Source organism: Gallinula chloropus (assembly GCF_964237585.1).
Source record: "Gallinula chloropus genome assembly, contig: HAP1_SCAFFOLD_40, whole genome shotgun sequence".
NCBI classification, from domain to species: domain Eukaryota; kingdom Metazoa; phylum Chordata; class Aves; order Gruiformes; family Rallidae; genus Gallinula; species Gallinula chloropus.
This window is the reverse complement of record NW_028168731.1, coordinates 666,410-678,310: the sequence shown is the minus strand read 5'-3', so window position 1 is coordinate 678,310 and position 11,901 is coordinate 666,410. Positions and strand designations below refer to the sequence as shown.

At 53.9% G+C, this 11,901-nt stretch overlaps 1 protein-coding gene across 1 annotated transcript in view; it reads right to left on the bottom strand.

Annotated features, from left to right (window-relative positions):
* Positions 1 to 257: 257 nt before the first annotated feature.
* Positions 258 to 11,901, bottom strand: part of LOC311204222 (nischarin-like) — a gene marked incomplete at both ends in the record, with an annotated part of 72,970 nt that continues 61,326 nt past the window's right edge. The window contains 6 exon segments of the mRNA XM_084280676.1: positions 258 to 320; positions 651 to 794; positions 1,967 to 2,207; positions 4,241 to 4,346; positions 4,446 to 4,479; positions 5,622 to 5,774. Coding sequence (XP_084136802.1) covers positions 258 to 320; positions 651 to 794; positions 1,967 to 2,207; positions 4,241 to 4,346; positions 4,446 to 4,479; positions 5,622 to 5,774 — 741 coding nt within the window.

Below are 11,901 nucleotides of genomic sequence, written 5' to 3'. Positions count from 1 at the left end.
TCTGGGGCTGCTCACCTGGTCTGGCAGGGGCTGCTGGGACGCACTGCAGACCCAGAAGGGTTGCTCTACCATCAGGACGATGCTGAGCGGCAGGGAGGAGGTGTTTTTTAAAGAGAGAGGCTTGTACTGAAGGCTCAGGACATCGCTGGGTTGCTAAAGAGAAGGGGAAAAAACAGAGAGGGGGGTGAGTTACCACCCTTCGGTGAAGTTAAGCAGTCCCACCTCTAAAAACACGGTCGCTTTGCTCACAGACCACCTCACGGGGGGTTTGGGGGGTGAGGAGGGCGTTTGGCATCCATCGGCCACAGCGACCTGCTCTCCTGCCCCAGTCCCAACACAGGAGCATGGCTGTGAGAGGCCCATGCTGTTCTTGTGGGTCCCACACACCTGGCCATGGGCTCAGCAGCTCGATTCAGCCTCCAGCTCAAGAAAGGCAAAATAGAGCTGGAGAGATGGTCCCCAACCCCACAGGGGAGAAATAATCATCTCAGTGTTGATGGCAATAGCTTGGTCCTGCTCAAACCAATGGCAAAGCCCTGAGGACTTGGAGAAGATGTTTAACTTCCTTCCCTGAAGGCCATCACACCCCTCCGTGGGCTTTCAGTCCTCAGCCATGCTACTAAACACCAGGACCCAACCCAGAGACCTACCTTCTCCACCCGGGAGGACATTGCTCTGGGCGACACTTGCAGGGTGGGAGCAATGAACTCACACATGACATCCACTTGCATTATCTGTCTCTTCCTAAACTGGTTCCCCACGATGGCATGACACAGCAGCCGCTCCTTCACTACCTGTGGGCAAGAGTCACACGTCACCCACCAAGTGCCAGCAGCGAGCCCAGAAAACACAATGGAATTTGCAAGCTGCGGACACAGAAGGAATTTGATAGCCTGGATAAACCCGTGCCATGGGATCTTGGCCATCAACCCTCCACAACTATTACACTGCCATAAAGCTACAGTCAGTGGTCTCCTTGGTAGTCCTCTCTTCATGCTCCATCCTACTTATTCAGAAAAACCTCGGGACTCACAACTGCACGGGGACAGTCCCACCGCAACCAACTGAGCCGGGAATCACATCTTGGAGCCTCCGCCGAGGCAACCCTTTCAAAACACCTTTCAAAACACAGCAGGAGCTTAATGTAGATTTATTCCACCTTCACCTAAACATCTGTGCCCAGTGGCCCTGGAGTGAGGGAATGTGCCCCAGGCTTAGCTGGCAGCTCCTCTGCAGAGCTTCCCCTGGAAAGAAGGGGCCAGGAAGAAGATGACACAGTGATCCCGCTGAGCTACCCCCGCTCTGAGCTGCCATCCAAGGGCGCTGCCGGAACTGACCGCCCTTGGGACACGGGGCCGGCCGAGAGCCTGGGGTGAGCTGTTATGGGAATACTGATACAAGTGGAACTGTCAATTCTAATGATCCCTGGGAGCAGCTTCCCCCATGGAGAACATCACTCCCACCATTCTGGCTGCTGTGCCGGGCTCGTTTTTCTCCTCCAGGACTGGGCTCTAAGCAAGCCCTCTGCCCATGTTTGTCTGCAGAGGGAAAAAAAACGCTGCTCCCCTCCCTTCCCAGGGCCTTTGTTTTACTCCCTGCTTTCCCCAGAGAAATTACCTCGCCGTTTCTCAATCCACTCCCTGCCTCTGCTCCTAGGCTAAGCCTAACTTATTTTCTCTGCCCTTCCTTCCCTGTAACCCATCGTTTGCCCCTGTTCCTTCAGCCCCTATTTTGGTATGGGCAAGTTGCCTTGATGGTAGCTATAGAAACACCCCAAAAAAACCCCTTTGGGAAGTGATGGTGGCCAGCAAGGAGCGCAACTGGTGCTGACATGGTCACTCGGGGTGTTGAGATATTTTCTCGAAAGCACTTGTTCATCTTCTCAAGGAGAAGTCAAGGGGCTGCTGGAGAAGCCCCAGTGAAGGTGATGTGATGGGGAAAGCTCAGCACCCGTGGGGGACCTCACCTGAGGAGTGCTGGAGGAGCCTTCCAGAGTCATCTCCATAGTCTGGCCTGGCATCAGCTCCATTGTCAGGGGTTGAATCTTAAACACAGAACTGGCAGGTCTGGGGTTCTTGGAGGAACCTTCGCCCTTGGTTTGGGTGGCAGGATGGGGAAACGGGGGGGAACCTTCCGTTCTCCAATAGAGCCGATGGATGCGTCGTCCTGCGTTCGTTATCTTGAAGTGGTAACAACAGGGATCCAGGCTAGAAGAGAAGCAGAGATGGAAAATGGCTCAGGAACTGCCTCTTCCCAGCACCCACCTGGCTTCAGTGCCTCGCTGGCCTTATCTGACCACTCACCCAGCAACAAATCCACCTCCAAAACCACTGACCCAGCTCAAAGTTACACCAAGAGCCAGACCCTGGTTGCCCCGAAGTTTATCAGCATCCAGCAGCCAGCCTGTTTGCGCAGAGCAAGGAAAAGCTTCACCAAGGACATCAGCATCTCAGTTATTCCCCCTCGTCTCTCCCATCCCTTCAGGAGCACCCGACTCCTCATCCCCAACGTGTCATCCTTGGGCTGAACACTGAAGCTGGTTTTGTATTGTGGGAAGCCAGATGTGCTGGGAGAACGTGGGATCAAGCGATGTTTCCCCGACACGAGCACAGTACCAAGACCAGATGGAGCGGCTGAAGGACCAGAGCAACAACAAGAGATGAAGAACTCGAGCTCGATAGAAAGCCAGATTAATATTCCATGGAGACTGATTCCTTCACATCAAGGAACGCTGACTGCAGGCCAGGCTGGAGGAATTATTTTACCCCCTTTAAATCTGAGCACGGCCAGGAAACAAGAAGCTCCTGCAACAGTTGGTGTCTGTCCAAGGGATGGAGGATGAGCTTGCAAACCTCGTGTCTGCTGCACGTAGCGAAAGGCAAACGCAGCAGCGACAGCAGAGAACAAACCAGCCCTGGCCACAGGCTGCTCAACAACAACGGGCCCGAGCTGGGCAGGAAACGGTTTATGCTGCCGACAGCAGCGGGGGAAAGCTTGGAGCAGAACCTGCAGCTCTGGGAAAGCCCAACTCATCTGCCATGCTCCCTGCTCCCACCTCAGCTCACCCGGTTGCAGCCCGGCAGCTCCACAACCCGCAGGCCAGGAGGTGAAGGGGGGCAGAGGACACGAAACTCGGTAGCCTTGTCCTCTGTGTTGTGTAGCTGAGTTGTGGCCGCATGGAGCACAGGACATGCTGGACAAGTGTCCCTGCTGACGTGGATGGCTTGTGGGTGCATATTTGCACCCCTAAAATCTATTCTAAATGCTTAAGGTAGGATTAACCTGCTGGCTCTAACCAAAGGTTAGGGTATGGGAGAACTGTGGACCCTCTTTGGGCAGGGAAAGGAACAGGCACCTGGAGAAGCTGATTCCTTTTCCCAGGAATGATCCAAGAGGTCTCAAACACCTTGAAAAACCTTATTTCCCTCCCCTGTTCCAAGAACCTGCCAGGTTCAGACACACACGGTAGGATCAAACCAATGCCCTTCTCTGAGCTAAGCTCTTGCCATTAACCCTCTCCCTTTATCCCACCCAACCTCAGGAGACTTCTCCTCCGCTCCCTTTCAGGGCCGGTCCTGCAGCCACCATGGCTGCTCCGTGCTGTGGTAGCTGGCGGAAGAGACAGCAAGGAAAACAGGCAGGAGAAGGGAGGAAAGAGTATCTACATCTGATAGAGAGCAGCCTGGCAGGGGACAGGAGAGAGACAGCAAGCTCAGAGATGATACAGGGCAAAGACAAATTCTGCTGCTCCTCCCGGACTCCCTGGGGCAGAAGGGAAACCAAACAGCGCTGGTAATTTAGTCAAGGAGTTGCTAACAAGCTACTGCCAAGGTTCTCTGCCACTGCCAGACCATACTCCACAGCCAGTGAAGAAGCCACCAAGGCTACTGCAAAAAGTACTGTGTACTGTGTTTCTACTTGGAACGTCACGTTTCCCAGCTGGAGGCTTCTGGAACCTGCTGTTTTCTTCCAAATCTTTATTCCATCAAGCCAGAAAATACATGGATTCTAACCCAGGGCAAGTCGGGAAACATTTCCCAACTGGTGTCTGGCTCAGTGGCTTTCTGAGGGAATCTAACAACTTGAAAACCGCCCAGAAAACATTTCTAAAGGAGTTCCTGGGGCTTCAGTGGCACCGAGCCAGGACTTGGAGTGCTGGAGGAGAACCAGCCCCAAGGATTTCAGCAGAACTCCTCCTTGCTGGGCCCACGGCAGAGCCCGGAGCAGAGAGATAACTTACCTGAAGTGGGGGCCCAAGTTGAGCTCCGGAGCAAGTGGTTTGTCCGTGACGATGGTGGTGCCAATGCCGAAAGCCCGGATGAGGACGCTGTAGCTGTGGCTGTTCTCTATGGACACGATCACCTTGTCCTTGAATTGTTCGATGTCATCCAAGTTTGCTATGACAGTCACAGCCACCTTGGTCTCGGGGGGGATCACTCCTTTACTGGGCTCAATCCTGCAGCGCGAGCGTTTGCCAGCCTGTAAGACACGGCAGACGCTAAGTGAGCACGGACACCACGGACCCTGCTCTCTGCTGGGGTGCAGGAGAAAGGACTAAAGACATGAGGGTAAATACATAAAGGCTTCGTTTCCCTAAATCCAAGCGTCTGGAAACAGCAACTATGCTGGAGCTTGTATTGCACCCTCCTTTAACAGACCCACTTCTTTAACCCTGTTTTGCCCAGCCCAAGGGATGCTCATCCTCGGGAGAAGCTTTATTCCCCTCCAGCCTCCCCTTGGGAGAGCACACCAAGGCAAGCTGCATCTCTCCTGGCTTCCCCACAGACGGGTTTGCACAAAGGCTCGAGGCCAGGACTGCTCAAACCCCACTGCAGCAGCCACGCAGCCAGGGGATACGGCCGAGAGCCTGAAGGATAGACTCTGCCAAACGGGTTGAGCAAAATCCTGATGCCCAAAGTCTTCTTTCCCCAAGAGTTGGGCAGTGCTTCCCAACAGCCCCCCCAGGACTGAAGCACTCCGTTCCCACTGATCATCAGCCGCAGTGAGGTGCCCTGGCACTCTCTGCTTCGGGAAATCCAGCTCTGAATGTTTACAGAGGGGCAGTGAAGAAACAAGCAGGAAGAAACCTGCCAGCTGTGCCCTGTGGCCATGGCCCCAGCTTCCTCTCTTCCTCTCCTTTTTCCCACATTGCCCTTCACAGATGGGGCGATCAGGGCGCTGGACCCCCCAGTCCTTCTAAAGCCACATTCACAGGGAGCAAGCTGGCAGCAGAGCAATGGTCTCCATCACCAGGAGGAGCTTGAAACAGATGCAGAGAGAGCAGGGAGATGGTCAGGAAACCCGTACTCCTTTCAGGAGAAAAAGGCTACGGGCTTCTCTTCATCTCAGAGCTCCAAATACACAGCTCAGAGCAAAACACCTCCCACAATGTAAAGCCAGAACTTGTGAAAAGGACCTGGGACCAATTTCTGCTCAACCATCCAGGAAAACTCCCTGCCTTAGTGAGGAGTCCTCCAGTGCTGGGCTCCTCTTGCTGCGCTGCGGTGGAATACCTTGCTGCTCTCTCAGATATCACCATGGAAACATCACGTACAAAAGTCAAGTCCCAGGCTGCTATGGAGCCATCATTTCTGTTGGGAAATATCCCCACAGATACTTACCACCTCTGCCCGGAAGGATGCAGGGATAACACTCTGGTTGCAGAGGTAGAGAGTGCGGGAAGCGTCTGCCAGAACTTGGATATTGCCAAAATTGATCTTGCTGGGATACACGTGGACAACTGGTCCCTCTCCAACGGCCTTCAAGCTGATGGCCTGCTCCAGGTAGGGAAGATTAAAAAAACAAAGGCAAGGGAAAGTTTAAAGAAGAGATGGCTCTCAGGGCACCCCTAGACTGAGGGATGATTATGGCTGTCGGACGTTTGCGGTGTTGTAACACCGATGCAGAAGGCCTGGAGCAAGTGTGGGATCTACAGTGATCCCATCAGGAAGCCACAGGCCCCTGTTACTGGGGGTTAAAGAAAACCAGCTCCCCACACTTGATTTCCCCCCTTGCTCAGCTCTCCTTCCTCTACCCCATGCCTGCTCCTGCCCCTTTTCTTGCTCCCGCTCCTTTTCCCGATGGATCCTGCCCCAAACTGTCCTCTAGGACTTCCAGACAGCCACACTTGGCCGGTAACTTCTTCCGCATCCCCCACAAAGCTGCCCCCTGAAAACCAGCGCGAGCCCCCAGCAAAGCAGGCTCTTGGCAGCAGAGATCACGTCCGTTGGCTGCCTCTCGGTGCTGCCTCTGGGCACTCCCAGTACTACAGGAACAAGAGATTCATTATTCATTCTGTCCCTCAAGCAGGATTGCTTTTCTCTCCAGAGCCTGAGACCCTCCAAGTTTTCTTCTTGTAAAGGCCATGGTAGGAGGAGGAACACGGCTTCCTGTGCTGAGCCACCTTCTCACAGCGCTAAAAACCAGGGAACTTCATCTGCTCTGGTTGGACTTCATCAGTTCCGAATCATAGAACCGTCTGGCTTGGAAGGGACCTCAAGGACCAGAGAGCTCCAGCACCCTGCCACAGGCAGGGCCAACAACCTCCACGCCTGGAGCTACACAAGGTTGCCCAGAGCCCCATCCAACCTGGCCTTGAACACTCCCAAGGATGGAGCACCCACCCCTTCTCTGGGCAGCTCCTTCCAGCCACCCACCACTCTCTCTGGAAAGAACTTCCCCCGATATCTCATCTAACCCTTCCCTCCTTCAGTTTCACTGCATCCCCCTTGTCCTGCCAGTGTCTGCCCTTTGGAACAGCTCATTCCCTCCTGTTCCTCTGCTCCCTTCAGGGACAGGAAGGCTGCAATGAGGTCCCCTCAAAGTCTTCTCTTCTCCAGGCTGAATAAGCCCAGCTCCTAAGAACACTTCAACCCTTCAACAGAACCCGAACACACAGAACTCCCAGCACTGACAATCGCTGTGCGATTCACCGGAGGACACGGAGTGGGATTTAACCTCAGCACAAACCAGCCTCCGTGATGGAAAACCTTTAACAATGGCCCACTCGAGGAAAAGGCACTGACAGCTGTCAGAATCACTAGTCCAGTTCAGGCAGGAGCAGCGTCTGTAAACGCTCGTCTCTTGACAGGGCACTGTGCAAGAGCCAAAAAAACCCCAACAAGCCACGTACCAAGGCTGGTACCTCAAAAATAGGAAGCTGAAGCTCCGGGAGGAGGGAGGTAGGGAGAGCTGAGATCTTGCTGATGCTTGCCCAGAGCTGCCAGGAAGAAGGAGCTGGAGGGAAGAGCTGGAGGGAAGAGCAGTGTCTCACCAGCTACCTTGGCTTCCCAGTGGCAGTGGGGTGGAAGCAGCAAAGGCAGGGCAGAGCCCTCTGGAGGTGGACACAATAACATCTGGCAGATGCTCAGGCTAGCTGCTTTTAACGAGGGAACGTGCACTAACACAATGAATCCTCACCAAGGAGAAGGCTTATTAAAAAGCCAACGAAACTCTTCATCTGCTGTCTTCTTCAAGGGGGAAAGAAAAACCCTGTTCAACAGCGTGACGGGCAATGTGACACCCGTGAAAGGCGATGGGACCTTTGCTCTGGGTAATACTGCTGCACGTACACCCCCCAGCACCACTCTGGCTTTGCTTCTGGGTACCATAACGTCACGGTAGATCCTTTAGGAAAGAAGAGCATCTGTCCCTGGCAGACAGCCGCGGTCCCAGTGACCACCAGTAACCCCAGGTCTGGGTTTTACCAGCTCCTTCCCACAGAGGATGACAGAATACGCCACACCAAAGCTGGCACGCAGCCGCTGCAAGCCCAACACCAAGCGACAGACACCCAGAGGGACTCAACGCAATGCAAGGTGCGGCCGCAGACTCGGTATCCGCGCTGACGGGGTGACTTCAGAGCCAGCTCGCGCTCTGCTCCATCATGACGCACTGCAGCCATTCTCCCGGGGTCAGGCTGACGTCACAGGATCCCTATGGGGAGGATTTGCCACCAGTGCAGCATGTGCAAGTTGATGCTCTGCTAGCCCAGAAAACTTCAGATGAATCCACTACTCTGCTTAGGCTATAGGAAACAGGGAGAATGCCGCCCCACGGCTAGAAACTCCCATCCCTGCGCTCAGTACACCCAGGGAAGCCTCTACCGGCGCTCACGGCGAGGGAGCAGAAATGCTGCAGGTTAAAGACCGACTTCACGGGCTTGCGGAGCCACTCAACCCCCTGCCAGGGAGAGCTGGGCTCCTCCAGCTGAAGCACAAGGAAAATGAAGATGACGTTCACTTCCAAAGGCAAATACTTTAGGCAAGGTGAAGCTTTGAACCCAGAAGCCGTTAGCTCAAGGAGAAAAGCTTTGCAAGGAACCTGCAGTTAAACAGCAGGCTGGTTCTAGAGGGCAGAAATCCCCCTTTTCCAGGGAAACACCCCGTCTACACCCAAGCAACTGGTTTGTCCCACTTCACGCTTGCCTGTCTCTCCTACCAGCACAGCCACAAAGGCCAGGCTTGAGATGTTCCCTGGCATCCAGGGATTGAGCAGCATTGTTTCCATCTGTTTTAATGACAGTTTCAATCCCCAGCCTGCTTTCAAAAGGCCAGCCTCCCTTTCGGGTACAGAAAGCTTAAGGTTCCTGTAGCATCCTACTTCATACTCAGAGACATGGCAAGACATCCTGAAACAGCCGCTTCCAAAGTTAATATCATTCTAAACTAAAATTTAATTAACTACATTTGTTCTAGATTTCAGCTAGATGAAGCCAGGACACTACACAAGGCATTCTCCTGCCTACATCTTGCTGTCACTGCTGCTGCTGTGCATGCCTGAACGCTAACAGCATCTTTCAGGAGGCTCCAGAAACACCGTCAGGAACGCTTCACCATTTCCAAGCCTGTGCTGGGAAAAGGAAGAGTCCCTGCCTTGCAGATGCCAGGGGTGTGGAGATGCACAGGGCTTTATGCAGAGATATGACGGATACTTCTCAACGTGATGGGCCAAGCTCTCAGCGTGGTTTCTCACACAGGCTGTCCCAGTGCCCTCCTGAACAAGTTCCTGCTCTGAAGCAGCAGCTCCTGTTCACCTAATCACGCAGCAGAGTCTCAGCTTCAGGGACCATGCTGGGTTGCAGACTGCGCTCGTTATCCCGTCTCTCCTATCTGTAATTATGTGCCACATCGGACTCTCAGACTGTCACCTGCCCAAGAAGTCCCACCAGCCTTCCTCTCCTCTAGACCTTGGCTGTTGCTTGTACCACGAACCCCTTTCCTTGTCCACCCTGGCTGCGTACTGCAGCCCCGGGAAGGATCCCTGGAATTAGGAACCTCGAGGACTCACCAATGGGGATTTCTTGTTCCCAAGCACAGCGAGCACAGCAGAAGCAGACTGATGTCCCAACTTCTGGGCTTCCAGCACCAAGGGGATACTGACAGAGCTGTAAGGCTTGATGATCCCAGAGAACACGGGGCTGCAGTACAGCACAGCATCGCCCTGCTCGTGCTTCTGTAAGAGACAGAATCAAACCCAACTTCAGAGCGACCTCCAACGAAACCTGCACTCCTTAACATCTACCATCGGAACCCAGCTAGGAGACCGGGATGGGCTTTGCATCCCAAGGGGGTCCAAAAGCTGCTGCACCCACAGACATACACACCCATGCCAGCAGCCTCCTCACAGCAGCTTTTCACCACCCTGCATAAAATCAACCTAAAGACTAGAATACAAACCTCTTCCCAAAGTCTATATTAGGGGTGTGTGTGTGTGTGTGTGTGTGTGTGTGTGTGTGTGTGTGTGTTCTTCTACACCCAAATGTTTGCTGAAAACAAGAACCCCATCTGAATATAAACTAGCAAGGTCTTACCCCACTCCTTTGTTATTATTTTCCTTTCCCTTAATAAACCCTTGGAGAACTGTTGAGGGCAGATGCGATGTCAAACCTGAGGAAGGAGCCTGTAGCAGGCTGGAACGCGGCTCTTGTTCTCCAGGGTCAGCGGCCGCTCGTATTGGAAGTTTAGGAAGCACCGGCCAAATGTCACAGTGGGGTCCCGCACTTCCAGCTGAGGAGCGATGCATCTAGGCAAAGAGATGTCCCAAAGGGAATGAGAGATACTGAGAGAACGTAGAATGTGTTTCCTTCTTGAATAGGGCACAGTGGAGCGGAACACATTTGTCACTGTCAGACAGACATGTATTACCCTGACAGCAATACATCGCCTTCAGCTTCCTCTATTCCCTTTGATTCGTCCACCTCTTGTGAAGGAGGAGCAAACTCGGGGTCTCTGCACCGCAGCACCTTGCCAGCACGGCCAAGTGCTCTGGCAGAGAGCCGTGCCCTGTCCAAGAGCTGTCTGAGAGGAACCCTGGCCCCAGGAGGTCTGCAAAGGCCCTCCTGACGGTCCCACAGCAAGCCCTGAGCTCTGGAGGAACCTTCCCACCGAGGACTGGTGCAGTACGGCCCAGTATCTCAGCAGAAACTACTCCCTCCTCTCCAGAAAAGGGGCCTGAAGAGCCTCAACTGCTTGCCGTGGCGATGGAAGGTCCGAGCCAGCCCCTGCCTTACGCAGTGGGTGGTTGTTATAAATAAATTCACAGTCCAGGCACTGACCGGACGGCGGAAAAGCACCAGTGAGCTGCATCCTACTGGTAATGACACCGACACCCACAGCACAGTGGGATCCAGCCTGGCTGCAGCAGGAATGACTTCCGGCTTAAGTGTGAGAACATTCATGCTCAAAAGGACCAGAGGGAAGCAGCAAAACCTGAGCTCTCCTCAGCATCAAGGACTCTGTTTCTCCTTCGGAACATCTTGCTGTTATTTTTCCTGCACCAGTCCTGCCCTAAGCCCCTTCCCCATTAGCACGTGCCTTCGTTAAGCCAGACAGACACCAGGCTGCTCCCCACATCCCAAAGGAACACTGTGCTTTGGTGGCAACCCAGATCCAGTTCCCCCACTGACTGCTTGCAGGAAGGAGGAGAGAGACAGCCCTTTGGAAGTCTGTTACACCTCACCCACCAAAGAAATAGGTCTATAATTAATCTAATTAATATAATTAAGAAAAGGCTGGGGGCCGTGCCTGTCCGGTGAGCACAGATGCTCCTCAACACTGGCTGCTTTCAAAGCCCTGCTTAATGAGCTCGTTAAGTAATACTTCTCGTTTGGAGCTGGCCTTTGTGTGAGGGAAGGAGAGAGGATGCACCAGGAGAGAGGACACGTCGCGAAGGAAAGCGCCGATACCTGGCTGTGAGGAGCAGCCCCAGCACCTCCTTGCCGACACCGTCCACATCCACCACCAGCGCCAGCTTGTACTTCTTCACGGTGTTGGAGCACAGGGTGACCTGGTGACAGAGAAGAGCGTCAAAGACCTTCACCACCCCCAAAAACTATCGTTCCGTGTGTGGCGTCCCCTGATTCTCCTTCCATGGTAAGGAGAAGGATTTTCCCCTCATCCTTCTGCTGCTCCACGTGTAGAGCAGAGTGTGAGAGCAATAAAGGTCTCCTGACAGCATCTGCTTGGTTCAACACCCCGTGGGGTTAACAGGGTGTGTGTAAGCTGAATTAAAGCCTAATCAGACAACTGCTCTGCTCACCACTGTATTAAAATTCATCTCGGTTCTAATCTCAGCTACAACAGCGTAAATCCCGGGGCAATGCGCTGCCTCAAACCCAGCGAGTTCAGCTTTGCAGCCAGGGCCAAACGCAAAGCGCCCCACAAGTTGGGTGCAGGTCACACCTGGCAGAGCTGCTTCAGCCCCCCCTAGGGATGGCTGCAGTGAATGCAGCTCCTCTGCTCACTGGGAGAGGGAAAACAAGTCCGGGAAGAAAAGCAAACTGCTTTACACAAAGGCATCTCTCTAACGGCCACCCGCTGTCCTCATCCTTCCTCTGCCCACGGTTAAGCCAAAGCCACAGCTCCACGCAGCGCTCAAGCACACACGTGGCTTCCGCGCCTG